The sequence below is a fragment of the Oncorhynchus kisutch genome, linkage group LG11 (genome assembly GCF_002021735.2).
Source record: "Oncorhynchus kisutch isolate 150728-3 linkage group LG11, Okis_V2, whole genome shotgun sequence".
In the NCBI taxonomy this organism is placed as follows: Eukaryota; Metazoa; Chordata; class Actinopteri; order Salmoniformes; family Salmonidae; genus Oncorhynchus; species Oncorhynchus kisutch.
The window spans coordinates 19,525,565-19,544,392 of NC_034184.2; the positions used below are offsets into that span (position 1 = coordinate 19,525,565).

Genomic DNA, 18,828 nt, shown 5'->3' on the forward strand with positions numbered 1-18,828 from the left:
CAGTAGTTTAGTTGGAATAGGGTCCAGTATGCAGCTTGAAGGTTTAGAGGCCATGATTATTTTCATAATTGTGTCAAGAGATATATCACTAAAATGATGACATGATGACTCCTTGCTGTCCCCAGTCCACCTGGCCGTGCTGCTGCTCCAGTTTCAACTGTTCTGCCTTATTATTATTTGAACATGCTGGTCATTTATGAACATTTTAACATCTTGGCCATGTTCTGTTATAATCTCCACCCGGCACAGCCAGAAGAGGACTGGCCACCCCACATAGCCTGGTTCCTCTCTAGGTTTCTTCCTAGGTTTTGGCCTTTCTAGGGAGTTTTGCCTAGCCACCGTGCTTCTACACCTGCATTGCTTGCTGTTTGGGGTTTTAGGCTGGGTTTCTGTACAGCACTTTGAGATATCAGCTGATTTACGAAGGGCTATATAAATACATTTGATTTGATTTGATTTTGATTTGATCTACACACAATACCCCAATAACAACAAAGCAAAAACATGTTTAGAAATGATACCAATTTAAAATGTAATTTACCACCTTCACAAGTGCCGTCTGGGGTCTAAAACCAGACTGAAGCATTTCGTATACATTGTTTGTCTTCAGGAAGGCAGTAAGTTACTGCGCAACAGCCTTTTCTAAAAATTTGGAGAGGAATGGAAGATTCGATATAGGCCGATAGTTTTTTATATTTTCTGGATCAAGGTTTGGCTTTTTCAAGAGAGGCTTTATTACTGCCACTTTTAGTGAGTTTGGTACACATCCGGTGGATAGAGAGACGTTTATTATGTTCAACATAGGAGGGCCAAGCACAGGAAGCAGCTCTTTCAGTAGTTTAGTTGGAATAGGGTCCAGTATGCAGCTTGAAGGTTTAGAGGCCATGATTATTTTCATAATTGTGTCAAGAGATATATCACTAAAACACTTGAGCGTCTCTCTTGATCCTAGGTCCTGGGAGAGTTGTGCAGACTCAGGACAACTGAGCTTTGAAGGAATACGCAGATTTAAAGAGGAGTCAGTAATTTGCTTTCTAATAATCATAATCTTTTCCTCAAAGAAGTTCATGAATTTATCACTGCTAAAGTGAAAGTCATCCTCTCTTGGGGAATGCTGCTTTTTAGTTAGCTTTGCGACAGTATCAAAAAGGAATTTCGGATTGTTCTTATTTTCCTCAATTAAGTTAGAAAAATAGGATGATCGAGCAGCAGTAAGGGCTCTTCGATACTGCACGGTACTGTCTTTCCAAGCTAGTCGGAAGATTGATGAGTTAAAAAACAACATGGCACCTCATGGCAAAGAACTCTCTGAGGATCTGAAAAAAAGAATTGTTGCTCTACATAAAGATGGCCTGGGCTATAAGAAGATTGCCAAGACCCTGAAACTGAGATGCAGCACGGTGGCCAAGAGCATACAGCGGTTTAACTGGACAGGTTCCACTGAGAACAGGCCTCGCCATGGTCGACCAAAGAAGTTGAGTGCACATGCTCAGCGTCATATCCAGAGGTTGTCTTTGGGAAATAAACGTATGAGTGCTGCCAGCATTGCTCAGAGGTTGAAGGGGTGGGGGGTCAGCCTGTCAGTGCTCAGACCATACGCCGTACACTGCATCAAATTGGTCTGCATGGCTGTCGTCCCAGAAGGAAGCCTCTTCTAAAGATGATGCACAAGAAAGCCCGCAAACAGTTTGCTGAAGACAAGCAGACTAACAACATGGATTACTGGAATCATGTCCTGTGGTCTGATGAGACCAAGATTAACTTATTTGGTTCAGATGGTGTCAAGCATGTGTGGTGGCAACCAGGTGAGGAGTACAAAGACAAGTGTGTCTTGCCTACAGTCAAGCATGGTGGTGGGAGTGTCATGGTCTGGGGCTGCATGAGTGCTGCCGGCACTGGGGAGCTACAGTTCATTGAGGGAACCATGAATGCCAACATGTACTGTGACATACTGAAGCAGAGCATGATCCCCTCCCTTCGGAGACTGGGCCGCAGGGCAGTATTCCAACATGTTAACGACCCCAAACACACCTCCAAGACGACCACTGCCTCACTGCCTTGCTAAAGACGCTGAGGGTAAAGGTGATGGACTGGCCAAGCATGTCTCCAGACCTAAACTCTATTGAGCATCTGTGGGGCATCCTCAAACGGAAGGTGGAGGAGTGCAGGGTCTCTAACATCCACCAGCTCCGTGATGTCGTCATGGAGGAGTGGAAGAGGACTACAGTGGCAACCTGTGAAGCTCTGGTGAACTCCATGCCCAAGAGGGTTAAGGAAGTGCTGGAAAATGATGGTGGCCACACAAAATATTGACACTTTGGGCCCAATTTGGACATTTTCACCTAGGGGTATAAAAAAAGAAACGTCCTCTCACTGTCAACTGTGTTTATTTTCAGCATTTTAACATGTGTAGATATTTGTATGAACATAACAAGATTGAACAAGTGCAACAGACATGTGACTAACATAAATTGAATATTGTGTCCCTGAACAAAGGGGGGAGGCAGAGAAGTAACAGTCAGTGTATGGTGTGGCCACCAGCTGCATTAAGTACTGCAGTGCATCTCCTCATGGACTACACCAGATTTGCCAGTTCTTGCTGTGAGATGTTACCCCACTCTTCTACCAAGGCACCCGCAAGTTCCCGGACATTTATGGGGGGAATGACCCTAGCCCTCACCCTCTGATCCAACAGGTCCCAGACGTGCTCAATGGGATTGAGATCCGGGCTCTTCGCTGGCCATGGCAAAACATTGACATTCCTGTCTTGCAGGAAATCACACACAGACCGAGCAGTATGGCTGGTGGCATTGTCATGCTGGAGGGTCATGTCAGGATGAGCCTGCAGGAAGGGTACCACATGAGGGAGGAGGATGTCTTCCCTGTAACGCACAGCGTTGAGATTGCCTGCAATGACAACAAGCTCAGTCCAATGATGCTGTGACACACCGCCTCAGACCATGATGGACCCTCCACCCCCAAATCCATCCCGCTCCAGAGTACAGGCCTCGGTGTAACGCTCATTCCTTCAACAACAATCGCAAATTCAACCATCACCCCTGGTGAGACAAAACCACGACTCGTCAGTGAAGAGCACTTGTTGCCAGTCCTTTCTGGTCCAGCGACGGTGGGTTTGTGCCCATAGGCGACGTTGTTGCCGGTGATGTCTGGTGAGGACCTGCCATACAACAGGCCTACAATGATGTACCGATCCTGTGTAGGTGTTGTTACACGTGATCTGCCACTGCGAGGACGATCAGCTGTCTGTCCTTTCTCCCTGTAGCGCTGTCTTAGGCGTCTCACAGTACGGACATTGCAATTTATTGCCCTGGCCACATCTGCAGTCCTCATGCCCTCTTGCAGCATGCCTAAGGCACGTTCACGCAGATAAGCAGGGACCCTGGGCATCTTTCTTTTGGTGTTTTTCAGGGTCAATAGAAAGGCTTCCCTAGTGTCCTAAGTTTTCATAACTGTGACCTTAATTGCCTACCATCTGGAAGCTGTTAGTGTCTTAACGACGGTTCCACAGGTGCATGTTCATTAATTGTTTATGGTTCATTGAACAAGCGTGGGAAACAGTGTTTAAACCCTTTACAATGGATGGATTTTAATTCATTAATGAAAGAGAGGGTCCTGATAAAGGGACAATTCTTTTTTCGCTGAGTTTATTTATATTTAGCAGATGCTTTTATGTGCGTGTCAGAGGAAAGATGTCTGAAAATGTTTTAAGGCCAAGATTTCTATTCAATGTGCCATGTGTGTCACGGATTTGACCTGAAATTGGCTTCTTAATTTCAGTTACCATAGGATGCTGTTAGCTTTTAACTCCCCTCTACCAATAGATTTGACACTGCATTTGGTTGACTCGCATTGGTTGTGACAGGCCATAACAAAGGGATTGTTCACTTTTTTAAAGCGTAGGTTATTTTCTACTTACCTATAATGTTCCATCCGATTTTCAAACCTCAGTGAACTACCTTTTAAACTCTTGTATTTTATCCTTCCCCAGATCTTCTTCTCCTTCATGCTGACCCCTCTGTTTAAGAAGCCTAAGTTTGCCAGTACGGTGGGCTCAATGCTGACTGTGGTGTTCGGCTGCCTGTCCCTGTTCACTGTCCTGATGAAGGACTTCCCCCAGCCGCTGGTCTGGGTTCTTTGTCTGCTGTCCCCCAGCGCATTCTCCATCGGCATTGCCCAGGTAACCAACACAGTCAACGCCCGTGTCGTGTTCATTAAGCACCAAATGGGATTAAACAGACCGAAACAGGGAGCGACTACCTGGACTTGGACAATAGAAGCGCACATTTTCTGTGGTGATACGGTGCAAAGTTTAGTTACAGAATCGCAGAACAAACAGCACAAACCATCATTCTGTTACCAAACTTTGCATCTGCAAATCTGTTCAAGTAAATGTGTTTTTGTAAAATGTTCTGTGGAAATTAAGTTATTCTTGTGCATAAAGCTGTATTGTTTGTTTAACTTTGCAATCATTGTTTTTTGTTTGACATACATTTTAAAATGAAAAACCGGACTCACAGCATCAGCCTGTTACCATGGAATTGCCCAACATTTTATTGTCAAGGTTGTCCAAGACAGTGTGCAATGTTTACGGAGACCACCCCCCATGTAATAAAGCCATTCTGTTCTATTCTCTGTGAGTCTAGGTGGTGTACCTGGAGGCCCAGGGGGACGGAGCTGTGTTCGCTACCCTGGCCAACGGCCCCCATCCCCTATACGCCCCCCTTGTCATGCTCGTCCTGGACTGTATACTCTACCTGCTGCTGGCTGTCTACCTGGACCAGGTCCTACCAGGTACTGTTTTGACTTCTCTCTTCTCAACACATCAAGGAAGTATTGATTTCATTCAACCTTTACTCATACAGTTTGGTCTTAATTGAGTACATTTTTTAAAACAGTGACCTGTCTATTTATCTCAAATGGCCTTCCGTATTCCTGTGTCCTTTGTGCAGGTGAGTTTGGCATGCGGCGCTCCCTGGTATACTTCATGAAGCCATCCTATTGGTCCAAGCGCAGTAAGCGCTACGTCGAGGTGAGCTCTGTGTACGAGACGGAGGTGAACGGGGCCACAGGAGTGAATGAGTCTGTGGAGCCCGTCTCTCCGGAATTCAGGGGGAAAGAGGCCATCCGGTAAGAGCCTCCCCTTTATACCCTTTCCACACTACTGATCTAAGCCAAGCTGCACTGGGCTGGCCTGGTTATACATCCACCATAGTTGCTTGATGCGTCCTGTCCAATGGGTGTAGTTCAGTGGACGTACCTCAGAGGAGGAAGGGGTTGACCATCCTCAGTGAATTTCATAAGAACAAAAATGGTAAAACATTAAAGTTATGTTTTTTTAGATAAAACTATACTAAATATTATCAAATAAAATGTTATTTGTCATATTCGCCAATACAATAGGTGTAGACCTTAAAGTGAAATGCTTACTTACAAGCCCTTGACCCTGGGACTAAACACCTCCCTCTGCAACTGGATCCTGGACTTCCTGACGGGCCGCCCCCAGGTGGTAAGGGTAGGTAACAACACATCCACCACGCTGAACCTCAACACAGGGGCCCCTCCGGTGTGTGCTCAGTCTCCTCCTGTACTCCCTGTTCACTCATGACTGCATGGCCAGGCACAACTCCAACACCATCATCAAGTTTGCCAATAGCACAACTGTGGTAGGCCTGATCACCGACAACGATGGTGCCAGGACAACAACCTCCCCCTCAATGTGAGCAAGACAAAGGAGCTGATTTATGGACTACAGGAAAACGAGGACCGACCACGCCCCCATTCTCATTGACGGGGCTGTAGTGGAGCAGGTTGAGAGCTGGTATGGCAACTGCTCGGCCTCCGACCGCAAGGCACTACTTAGGGTAGTGCGTACGGCCCAGTACATCACCAGGCAGTGTCAGAGGAAGGCCCTAAAAATTGTCAAAGACTCCAGCCACCCTAGTCATAGACTGTTCTCTCTGCTATCGCATGGCAATCGGTACCAGAGTGCCAAGTCTACGTCCAAAAGGCTTTTTAACAGCTTCTAACCCCAAGCCATAAGACTCCTGAACTGCTAAACAAATGGCTACCCAAACCTCTCTTTTACGCTGCTGCTACTCTGTTTATAATCTATGCATAGTCACTTTAACTCTACCTACATGTACATATTACCTCCACTAACCGGTGCCCCCGCACATTGACTCTTTACCGGTACCCCTGTATATAGCCTCACTATTGTTATTTTACTGCTGCTCTTTAATTATTTGTTACTTTTTTCTATTTTTGGACCTTTAAAAAAAATATATTTTACCAAAAATGCAGTTTTAAGAACAATAAGTGAATAAGGGCTTGTAAGTACACTTATGTACTTAATACACCTGTTGTATTCGGCGCATGTGACAAACAAAATATGATTTGATTTGATGAGAAACTTTAAGAGTTTTAATGAGCAGGCTTTCTTTCATGATTTGTTTTATTTTGACTGGAGCAAGATTGAGCTTTTTCCTGATGTGGAAACTGCCTGGAAATTCTTTCCTTATTGTTTTTTTCCAAATAGTAAAAAACATGCCCCATTCCACAGGTTCAGAGTTAAAGGGAGGGATAATCCATGGTTTTCTTCTGAGCTGTCTTGTATTATTCACTAACGTAATCTAGCCTGGGCTAAAGCAAAGAAATCATGTTCTTATGCTGATTGGCTTCTTTTTTCACAGCTATGAAGCAAGTGTTCTTCTCTTTTCAGGAAGGCCAAGTCTGAATATTTTATGTCTGTTACTACTAATAACCTGAATGACCCTAGGAAGTTTTGGAGTGCTATTAAGTCTGTCTGGTAACAGTACTGTTAATGAATTACCTTCATGTTTATTGAAGGACTCTGTTGCTCTTCATGACGAAACTGAAATGCTGAATTGTTTCAATGTCATCTGATAGGCTGTTTGATTTAGTATCTTCTGTCTCTATACAGCCCTGTGTGGATGAACCGGTGAGAGCTGGTCAAACGTTTAGCTTTTTGCCATTCTCAGTGCAGGAGGTACATAAAGCCCTGACATCCTTAGATCAGAGAAATCCTGCAGGTCCTGATCTTCTTAATCCCTGCTTTTTAAAACTGGCAGTTGATTTCATAGCTGAACCACTAATATATCTGTTCAATATAACCCTGGCATGTAATGCAATTCCAAGGATCTGGAAATCAGCATTTGTCCTACAACTTTTAAAACTGGGAGATCCAACTCTATTATAGGCCAATCTCAAAGCTGTCACCCCTAGCAAAAATACTAGAAACCCTTGTTACTGAACAGCTAAAATAGTATATAAAAATGAACTCTATTTTATCAATGCACCAATCGGGCTTCAAGTAGAAGCATATCACAATTACAGCAGCCATGAAGGTTTTAAATGATATCACTGAAGCCCTTGACAAAAAAACAGCACTATCTCACTTTTTATTGATCTCTCTAAGGCTTTTGATACAATTGATCATGCTCTACTGAGGCAGAGATTATCGAGCATACGTCTTTCTGAGCATGTAGTTGCATGGTTTGCTAACTATCTGTCTGATAGAACTCGGTGCACTCAATTTGATGTGCTCATGTCTGCTAAATTGTCTGTCTGTAATGGTGTGCCCCAGGGCTCGGGACTTGGTCCACTCTTATTCACTATTTATATAAATAATTCACTTTTATGCTGATTATACTTTTATTTATTAGTTATTGTTGTCTCCTCAATGCTGACTAAACTAATTGTGTTTTCTAAAGCAAGAAATAGACCTCTGAACTGTTCACCTACTACTACCTGTCAGGGAAATGAGATTGAGGCTGTAACCTCGTAAATGTCTTAGTTATCTTATTAGTAGCCTAACCATATTGCTGTTACATTGAACTGGGTGAATGGAATATGAATGACAATCATCCAATATGCTGCAATAGAAATAAGGCCATGCTCATAAAAAAAAAAATTGTCCTCCCTCATCTTAAACGACACTGGCCGCCACTGGTGTGGTTGTACATGAAGCTGCCTCACACTCGGACAAGGCTACTGACTTTACCTTCATAGTTGCTTGAACCATGCTGTAAAGGACAATGTGAAGGGAACACTGTAAGGTTTCGGCCGGCCCTATAGTGTGAATCAGCAACTTTCCATTGACATCAGTTCTGATGGTGCATGATAAGAAATGTTTTGGTGCAGATCTTCTTATCATAATGCTCCTGTCCCTGGCTGGAAGAGGACACTTGTGTCTCTCTGTAACAAGTGGCTTTGAAAATAGACTCTGTGGCTGCCTCAGCTCGACAGCTCCGGATCAGGCTGATATCCTCTTACATTATAGAGAAACCTGGTCCCATTATTGACTTTCCAGGACAGAAATACAGGCTTTTAGAGTTACCAGTTGAAACGATAACCTCAGCCGAGCTGTATCGATATAGATGAGCACCTGATAGGAACCCACTAGCTTGGTCTGCTTCCAGCCTGAAAACTTCCATTAGCTTTGATCCAGAAAGAATGAGTGCCAGATTGAAACCTGTTGTTTACCCTCTTCTCTGTCTCCCCACCCTGGCAGCATTAACAACATCCGCAAGGTGTACAAAGAGAAGGACAGCATCGTGGAAGCTCTGAGGGGTGAGGCTCATTCCTCTAAGTATTTCTCTTGTCACTCTGTATCTATGTCTGTGTGGAGCCTCTTTTCTAGTTGCCGTATCTAACAGACAAATTGGAAATCGGCAGAGTTCTGAACTTCCTTAACAGATCCTGACGTTGTCTTACCTTTCTCTGTTTATCATCGTCCATGACCATGATTAGGCTTAATCTGTGTCCACGAAACCGCCCCATATGAGGCTCTTCGTAGACCCTAATGTCTTCATGTCCCGCCCCCTTCCCTTCTATCCAGGCTTGACCTTTGACATCTATGAAGGTCAGATCACAGCCCTCCTGGGCCACAGCGGAGCAGGGAAGTCCACTCTGATGAACATCCTGTGTGGGATCTGTCCTCCGACTGACGGCCACGCTTCCATCTATGGCTCCCCTGTGGCAGAGATAGCTGAGGGGGCAGAGATGAGGCAGCTGGTGGGCATCTGCCCTCAGTTCAACATCATCTTTGACGTGCTCACTGTAGAAGAGCACCTGAGGATATTTGCTGCCATTAAAGGGATTCTGCCCTCTGACATTGACAATGAGGTGAGGGAATTTTTATTACCAGTACAGCTACTGATAGCGGCTATTTTAAATAAGGATTTACTTGAGATGTTGTGATACTGAATGCTGTTTCAAATCGCTCTGGATAAGATCGTCTGCTAAAATAGTCAAATGTAAATGTAAAATGCATCATATATGATCACTCGGTCACTAGCATGGCTGGTTGGTAACTGGCAGGCCTCTTATGTTGCTTCCGTATTTCTGAATTCAGCTTCAACTCACAAGATGGATAATATTGAGTCATGTTTGGGATCACATCCTTATCTCTCCCTCCCTCCTGTGTGTTGGATCTGTCTGTTAGGTGTCCAAGGTGCTGAAGGATCTAGACCTGGAGAAGATCATGGACGCCCAGGCTAAAAACCTGAGTGGAGGCCAGAAGAGGAAATTGTCTGTGGGCATAGCCATCCTGGGAGACCCCAAGGTAGCTGGATCCTTGATCATCCACCCTCACAACACAACAGAAATGGCCTTCTGTCTTTCTGTCTCTCGCTGTCTGTCTGTCTCTCGCTGTCTGTCTCTCGCTCTCTGTCTGTCTGTCTCTCGCTCTCTGTCTCTCGCTCTATGTCTGTCTGTCTCTCGCTCTATGTCTGTCTGTCTCTCGCTCTCTGTCTCTTGCTCTATGTCTCTCGCTCTGTCTGTCTGTCTCTCGCTCTGTCTCTCGCTCTCTGTCTGTCTCTGTCTCTCGCTCTATGTCTGTCTGTCTCTCGCTCTCTGTCTGTCTCTGTCTCTCGCTCTATGTCTGTCTCTCACTCTCTGTTTCTCGCTCTCTGTCTGTCTGTCTGTCTCTCGCTCTCTGCCTGTCTCGCTCTCTGCCTGTCTCTCGCTCTATGTCTGTCTGTCTCTCGCTCTGTCTGTCTCTCGCTCTCTGTCTCTCGCTCTCTGTCTGTCTCTCGCTCTCTGTCTGTCTGTCTCTGTCTGTCTGTCTGTCTCTGTCTGTCTGTCTGTCTGTCTCTCGCTCTCTGTCTGTCTCTCGCTCTCTGTCTGTCTCTCGCTCTCTGTCTGTCTCTCGCTCTCTGTCTGTCTCTGTCTGTCTCTCGCTCTGTCTGTCTCTCGCTCTCGCTCTCTGTCTGTCTCTCGTTCTCTGTCTGTCTCTCTGCTACCGCACTGCAAGCGGTATCGACATGAGCCTGAACAGCTTTTTACCACCGAGCCATAAGACTGATAAATAGTTCATTAAAAAAATAAAACATTTAGAGGGTAGATCATAAAAGTTTGGTGTCACTTAGAAATGTCCTTGTTTTTTAAAGACAAACGTCTGTTAAAATAACATCAAATTGATCAGAAACACGGTGTAGACATTGTTAATATTGTAAATGGCTATGGTAGCTGGAAACAGCTGATTATTTCAATGGAATTATCTACATAGGTGTACAGAAGCCCATTATCAGCAACCATCACCCTGTGTTCCAAAGGCACGTTGTGTTAGCTAATCCAAGTTTCTCATTTTAAAAGGCTAATTGATCATTAGAAAACCCTTTTGCAATTTCAGCCATTTCCAACTACAATAGTCATTTACAGCATTAACAATGTCTACACTGTATTTCTGATAAATTTTATGTTATTTTAATGGACAAGATATGTGCTTTTCTTTCAAAAACAAGGACACAACCGTTGAACATGTGCGTGCGTGTGTGTGTGTGTCATGGCTTTAGAAGCTTCTGATTGGCATCATTTGAGTCAATTGGAGGTGTACCTGTGGATGTATTTCAAGGCCTACCTTCAAACTTAGTGCCTCTGCTTGACATAATGGGGAAATCAAAATAAATCAGCCAAGACTTCAGAAAGAAATTGTAGACCTCCACAAGTCTGGTTCATCCTTGGGAGCAATTTCCAAACGCCTGAAGGTAGAACGTTCCTCTGTACAAACAATAGTACGCAAGTATAAACACCATGGGACCACGCAGCCGTCATACTGCTCAGGAAGGAGACGTGTTCTGTCTCCTAGAGATGGCTGTACTTTGGTGCGAAAAGTGCATATCAATCCCAGAACAGCACAGGACCTTGTGAAGATTCTGGAGGAAACAGGTACAAAAGTATCTATATCCAGAGTACAACGAGTCCTATATCAATATAACCTTAAAGGCTGCTCAGCCAGGAAGAAGCCACTGCTCCAAAACCGCCATAAAAAAAGCCAGACTACGGTTGGCAACTGCACATGGGGGCAAAGATCGTACTTTTTAGAGAAATATCCTCTGGTCTGACAAAACAAAAATAGAACTGTTTGGCCATAATGACCATTGTTATGTTTGGAGGAAAAAGGGGGAGGCTTGCAAGCCGAAGAACCCCATCCCAACCGTGAAGCACGGGGGTGGCAGCATCATGTTGTGGGGGTGCTTTGCTGCAGGAGGGACTGGTGCACTTCACAAACTAGATGGCATCATCAGGGAGGAAAATTATGTGTATATATTGAAGCAACATCTCAAGACATCAGTCAGGAAGTTAAAGCTTGGTTGCAAATGGGTCTTCCAAATGGACAGTGACCCCAAGCATACTTCCAAAGTTGTGACAAAATTGATGAATGAAAACAAAGTCAAGGTATTGGAGTGGTCATTACAAAGCCCTGACCCCTACCCTGTAGAAAATCTGTGGGCAGAGCTGAAAAGCGTGTGCAAGCAAGGTGGCCTACAAACCTGACTCAGTTACACCAGCTCTGTCATGAGGAATGTGCCAACATTCACCCAACTTATTGTGGGAAGCTTGTGGAAGGCTACCCGAAACATTTGACCCAAGTTAAACAATTTAACGGCAATGCTACCAAATACTAATTGAGTGTATGTAAACTTCTGACCCACTGGTAATGTGATGCAAGAAATAAAAGCTGAAATAAATCGTTCTCTCTACTGTTATTGTGACATTTCACATTCTTAAAATAAAGTGGTGATCCTAACTGACCTAAGACAGGGGAATATTACTAAGATTAAATGTCAAGAATTGTGAAAAACTGCGTATAAATGTATTTGGCTAAGGTATATGTAAACTTCCGAATTCAACTGTATGTATACACACATACAAACACAAACTACCATTCAAACGTTTGGGGTCACTTAGAAATGTTTGGACACACCTACTCATTGCAGGGTTTTTCTTTATTTTTACTATTTTCTACATTGTAGAATAAAAGTGACAACATATACTATGAAATAACACATATGGAATCATGTATTAAGCAAAAAAGAGTTAAACAAATCAAAGTAGCCACCCCAGCTCTGCACACTTGGCATTCTCTCAACCAGCTTCATGAGGTAGTCACCTGGGATGCATTTCAATTAACTGGTGTGCCTTGTTAAAAGTTCATTTGTGGAATTTCTTTCCTTAATGTGTTTGAGCCAATCAGTTGTGTTGTTTCAAGGTAAGTGGGTATACAGAAGATAGCCCTATTTGGTAAAATATCAAGTCCATATTATGACAAGAACAGCTCAAATAAGCAAAGAGAAAGGACAGTCCATCATTACTTCAAGGTCAGTCATTCTGGAACATTTCAAGAACTTTTGAAGTTTCTTCAAGTACAGTCGCAAAAACCATCAAGCGCTATGATGAAACTGGCTCATGAGGACTGCCACAGGAAAGGAAGACCCAGAGTTACAGTGCCTTGCGAAAGTATTCGGCCCCCTTGAACTTTGCGACCTTTTGCCACATTTCAGGCTTCAAACATAAAGATATAAAACTGTATTTTTTTGTGAAGAATCAACAACAAGTGGGACACAATCATGAAGTGGAACGATATTTCAAACTTTTCTAACAAATCAAAAACTGAAAAATTGGGCGTGCAAAATTATTCAGCCCCCCTTAAGTTAATACTTTGTAGTGCCACCTTTTGCTGCGATTACAGCTGTAAGTCGCTTGGGGTATGTCTCTATCAGTTTTGCACATTGAGAGACTGAAATTTTTTCCCATTCCTCCTTGCAAAACAGCTCGAACTCAGTGAGGTTGGATGGAGAGCATTTGTGATCAGCAGTTTTCAGTTCTTTCCACAGATTCTCGATTTGATTCAGGTCTGGACTTTCACTTGGCCATTCTAACACCTGGATATGTTTATTTTTGAACCATTCCATTGTAGATTTTGCTTTATGTTTTGGATCATTGTCTTGTTGGAAGACAAATCTCCGTCCCAGTCTCAGGTCTTTTGCAGACTCCATCAGGTTTTCTTCCAGAATGGTCCTGTATTTGGCTCCATCCATCTTCCCATCAATTTTAACCATCTTCTCTGTCCCTGCTGAAGAAAAGCAGGCCCAATCCATGATGCTGCCACCACCATGTTTGACAGTGGGGATGGTATGTTCAGGGTGATGAGCTGTGTTGCTTTTACGCCAAACATAACGTTTTGCATTGTTGCCAAAAAGTTCAATTTTCGTTTCATCTGACCAGAGCACCTTCTTCCACATGTTTGGTGTGTCTCCCAGGTGGCTTGTGGAAAACTTTAAATGACACTTTTTATGGATATCTTTAAGAAATGGCTTTCTTCTTGACACTCTTCCATAAAGGCCAGATTTGTGCAATATACGACTGATTGTTGTCCTATGGACAGAGTCTCCCACCTCAACTGTAGATCTCTGCAGTTCATCCAGAGTGATCATGGGCCTCTTGGCTGCATCTCTGATCAGTCTTCTCCTTGTATGAGCTGAAAGTTTAGAGGGACGGCCAGGTCTTGGTAGATTTGCAGTGGTCTGATACTCCTTCCATTTCAATATTATCGCTTGCACAGTGCTCCTTGGGATGTTTAAAGCTTGGGAAATCTTTTTGTATCCAAATCCGGCTTTAAACTTCTTCACAACAGTATCTCGGACCTGCCTGGTGTGTTCTTTGTTCTTCATGATGCTCTCTGCGCTTTTAACGGACCTCTGAGACTTGATTACACACAGGTGGATTGTATTTATCATCATTAGTCATTTAGGTCAACATTGGATCATTCAGAGATCCTCACTGAACTTCTGGAGAGAGTTTGCTGCACTGAAAGTAAAGGGGCTGAATAATTTTGCACGCCCAATATTTCAGTTTTTGATTTGTTAAAAACGTTTGAAATATCCAATAAATGTCGTTCCACTTCATGATTGTGTTCCACTTGTTGTTGATTCTTCACAAAAAAATACAGTTTTATATCTTTATGTTTGAAGCCTGAAATGTGGCAAAAGGTCGCAAAGTTCAAGGGGGCTGAATACTTTCGCAAGGCACTCTACCTCTGCTGCAGAGGATAAGTTACTTCGAGTTACTAGCCTCAGAAATTGCAGACCAAATAAATACTTCAGAGTTCAAGTAACAGACACATCTCAACATCAACTGTTCAAAGGAGAATGCATAAATCAGGCTTTCATGGTCGAATTCCTGTGAAGAAACCGCTACTAAAGGACACCAATAATAGGAGACTTGCTTGGGCCAAGAAACATGAGCAATGGACGTTAGACCGGTGGAAACCTGTCCTTTTGGTGTGATGAATCCATTAGAGATTTTTGGTTCCAACTGCCGTGTCTTTGTGAGACGCAGAGTAGGTGAACGGATGATCTCCGCATGTGTGGTTCCCACCGTGACGCATGGAGGAGGTGTTGTGATGGTGTGGGGGTGCTTTGCTGGTGACAGTGTTGGTGATTTATTTAGAATTCAAGGCACACTTAACCAGCATGGCTACCACAGCATGCTGCAGCAATACACCATCCCATGTGGTTTGCGCTTAGTAGGACTGTCATTTGTTTTTCAACAGGACAATGACCCAACACACCTCCAGGCTGTGTAAGGGCTATTTGACGAATGAGAGTGATAGAGTGCTGTATCAGATGACCTGGCCTCCACTATCCCCTGACTTTAACCCAACTGAGATGGTTTGGGATGAGTCAGACTGCAGTGTGAAGGAAAAGCAGCCAACAAGTGCTCAGCATATGTGGGAACTTTCAAGACAGTTGGTAAAGCATTCCAGGTGAAGCTGGTTGAAAGACTGACAAGAGTGTGCAAAGCTGTGATCAAGGCAAATGATGGCTACTTTGAAAAATCTAAAATACATTTTTTTGGGTTACTGCATGATTCTATGTGTTATTTCATAGTTTTGATGTCTTCAATATTATTCTACAATGTAGAAAATAGTAAAAAAATAAAGAAAAACCCTTGAAGGAGTAGGTGTGTCCAAATTTTTTACTGACTGGTACTGTACATATTTACCCCAATTACCTCGTGCACATCGACTCGGTACTTGTACCCCTTGTACAGTGTATATATCCAAGTTATCGTTACTCATTGTGTATCTATTGTTATTTTTATTATTACATGTTTTACTTTTCTATTATTTCTCTATTTTCTTTCTCTCTGCATTTTTGGGAAGTTCCTATGAGTAAGTATTTCTGTTACGGTTTTCTAGTGGTGATGAAGGAGAGTCGGACCAAACTGCAGCGTGTCGATTGCGATCCATATTTATTAAACAAAACGTAAACACGACTAAACAATAAACACTACAAAACAAATAAACGTAATGAAAACCGAAAACAGCCTATCTAGTGCAAACTAACAGAGAGTACAAGTAAGACACTAAGGACAATCACCCACGACAAACTCAAAGAATATGGCTGCCTAAATATGGTTCCCAATCAGAGACAACGATAAACACCTGCCTCTAATTGAGAACCACTCCAGACAGCCATAGACTTTGCTAGATAACCCTACTAGCAACAATCCCAATACCACCACCAAAACCCCAAGACAAACACACCACAATAACAAAAACCCCATGCCACACCCTGGCCTGACCAAATACATAAAGATAAACACAAAATACTTTGACCAGGGCGTGACAGTTTCACTGTTAGTCCACATCTGTTGTTTACGAAGCATGTGACAAATAAAATGTGATTAGATTTTGCGTGTGTGTATATGTTTAGATCCTGCTCCTGGATGAGCCTACTGCTGGTATGGACCCCTGTTCCAGACACCAGGTGTGGTCTCTGCTGAAGAGTCGCAGAGCAGGCAGAGTCACGGTGCTCAGCACACATTACATGGACGAGGCAGACATACTCGCTGGTACACCCATCTCTTCCCTATCTATCTCTAACAATGTGTTCATCTATAGCAGAGTTCTCTCTATCCCTCAATACACTTACGTCTTTCACTCGCCATCTCAATTTCTCTTTTTCTCTTATCTCTCTCTCTCTTTCATTTTCCCATTCCCTTCTAGACCGCAAAGCTGTGATCTCTCAGGGCCAACTTAAGTGTGTTGGTTCTTCCTTATATCTCAAGACCAAGTGTGGAGTAGGATACCACCTCAGGTAATTTCGGCAGACAGCTCTCTAAATGTCACAAAAAAATACACTATAAAACATATCTCGACCTAAAGCGTTTTGACCTATTTAAGCCATCCAGCAGATTGTTTCTTCATAAATGATGTTGTTTGATGACAGTAAGACTGATGCATACATACCACAGCTAAATCATGTTGTTTGATGACAGTAAGACTGATGCATACATACCACAGCTAAATGATGTTGTTTGATGACAGTAAGACTGATGCATACATACCACAGCTAAATGATGTTGTTTGATGACAGTAAGACTGATGCATACATACCACAGCTAAATCATGTTGTTTGATGACAGTAAGACTGATGCATACATACCACAGCTAAATGATGTTGTTTGATGACAGTAAGACTGATGCATACATACCACAGCTAAATCATGTTGTTTGATGACAGTAAGACTGATGCATACATACCACAGCTAAATCATGTTGTTTGATGACAGTAAGACTGATGCATACATACCACAGCTAAATGATGTTGTTTGATGACAGTAAGACTGATGCATACATACCACAGCTAAATCATGTTGTTTGATGACAGTAAGACTGATGCATACATACCACAGCTAAATCATGTTGTTTGATGACAGTAAGACTGATGCATACATACCACAGCTAAATGATGTTGTTTGATGACAGTAAGACTGATGCATACATACCACAGCTAAATGATGTTGTTTGATGACAGTAAGACTGATGCATACATACCACAGCTAAATCATGTTGTTTGATGACAGTAAGACTGATGCATACATACCACAGCTAAATGATGTTGTTTGATGACAGTAAGACTGATGCATACATACCACAGCTAAATCATGTTGTTTGATGACAGTAAGACTGATGCATACATACCACAGCTAAATCATGTTGTTTGATGACAGTAAGACTGATGCATACATACCACAGCTAAATCATGTTGTTTGATGACAGTAAGACTGATGCATACATACCACAGCTAAATCATGTTGTTTGATGACAGTAAGACTGATGCATACATACCACAGCTAAATCATGTTGTTTGATGACAGTAAGACTGATGCATACATACCACAGCTAAATCATGTTGTTTGATGACAGTAAGACTGATGCATACATGCCACAGCTAAATCATGTTGTTTGATGACAGTAAGACTGATGCATACATGCCACAGCTAAATCATGTTGTTTGATGACAGTAAGACTGATGCATACATACCACAGCTAAGTCATGTTTTTTTTTCCCCTTCCTATAGAATGTCTATTGGTGGACGGTGTGAGGTGGATGGTGTCACATCATTGGTCAAGCACCACGTCCCCAAGGCGCAGTTGTCACGGCAACAAGAGGCTGAGCTGACATTCACCCTCCCTTTCGAAAGCATGGACACCTTTTCAGGTCAGAAACTAATCTCTGTGCTACGGCTCAGTTGATCGCACCTATCATAGAAATATAATTCCTATTGAGTGTACCCATGACGGGGAAGTCAAATTGCTATAGTCCGAGGGGCTATTCACTTTCGAGGACTTATATTTCTATTCATATATAGCAGGTCGAGTTTTAGATCTGTGGTTCTGTACTTACTGTACCTTGACTTCACTCTCTCAGGATTGTTCTCAGAACTAGACTGCAGGCCAGACCTGGGTATCATCAACTACGGGGTGTCCATGACAACGCTGGAGGATGTGTTTCTTCGTCTGGAGGCTGAGGCTGAGGTGGACCAGGCTGGTGAGCCTTCTTTTCTCTCCTTCAGTACTAAGCAGGGCTCTACATTCACATGCACTGGTGCTCCCAACTTAAAAAAGTTAGGAGCACCACATTATATTTTGGAGCACCAGAAAACATTATACATTTTATTTATTGAGAGACGGCCTACATGAATTCTAGCTACTTTTGCAGCACATGTTGTGAGCTAGAAACGAATATGTATCACTAAAATGTTGATCCAAATACTTGTCATTTAAATTACAAAGTCTTTTGTGGAATATTAGGTTTCTACATTGTGTAAAAACACTATTTTCCTATTGAAAGTTGTACCATGTACCAGATCTTTCATTCATTGCTATGATCATTGAGCTCCTGAAGAAGAAATCCCTTTTGCTTTCTTTCTGTGCCTGCAAATGTTTGGATATACTGGTAAAGTTACCAGGTTGTTAGCTAGCTAGCCAATGAGGTAACATGATTGAACAAATTATTTAACAATGCTCAAGTAGTTTTAGAACAACCAACGACATGGTTTATGAATGTAAAATGGGGTCCTAGCGATCCACTATAGGAAGATAAACATTTTGCGGTAATATGGGTCAGATCTTTTGGTCCTGGTTGGGCTAGAATCAAGACGTTTTCACTTTTTTCTCTAGGGTATTCGGAAACATTATCATTACAACAATTATTA

At 42.9% G+C, this 18,828-nt stretch overlaps 1 protein-coding gene across 2 annotated transcripts in view; it reads left to right on the forward strand.

The window, feature by feature from the left end:
- Window positions 1–18,828, forward strand: part of abca5 (ATP-binding cassette, sub-family A (ABC1), member 5) — a 103,176-nt gene that overhangs the window by 46,259 nt on the left and 38,089 nt on the right. For both annotated transcript variants that reach the window (XM_020495552.2, XM_031835414.1), the window contains exons 8-17: window positions 4,010–4,198; window positions 4,665–4,812; window positions 4,971–5,148; window positions 8,552–8,610; window positions 8,879–9,165; window positions 9,485–9,604; window positions 16,041–16,179; window positions 16,334–16,424; window positions 17,692–17,831; window positions 18,042–18,161. In XM_020495552.2, the coding sequence (XP_020351141.2) occupies window positions 4,010–4,198; window positions 4,665–4,812; window positions 4,971–5,148; window positions 8,552–8,610; window positions 8,879–9,165; window positions 9,485–9,604; window positions 16,041–16,179; window positions 16,334–16,424; window positions 17,692–17,831; window positions 18,042–18,161 (1,471 nt within the window). The remainder of the gene's footprint in view (window positions 1–4,009; window positions 4,199–4,664; window positions 4,813–4,970; window positions 5,149–8,551; window positions 8,611–8,878; window positions 9,166–9,484; window positions 9,605–16,040; window positions 16,180–16,333; window positions 16,425–17,691; window positions 17,832–18,041; window positions 18,162–18,828) is intronic.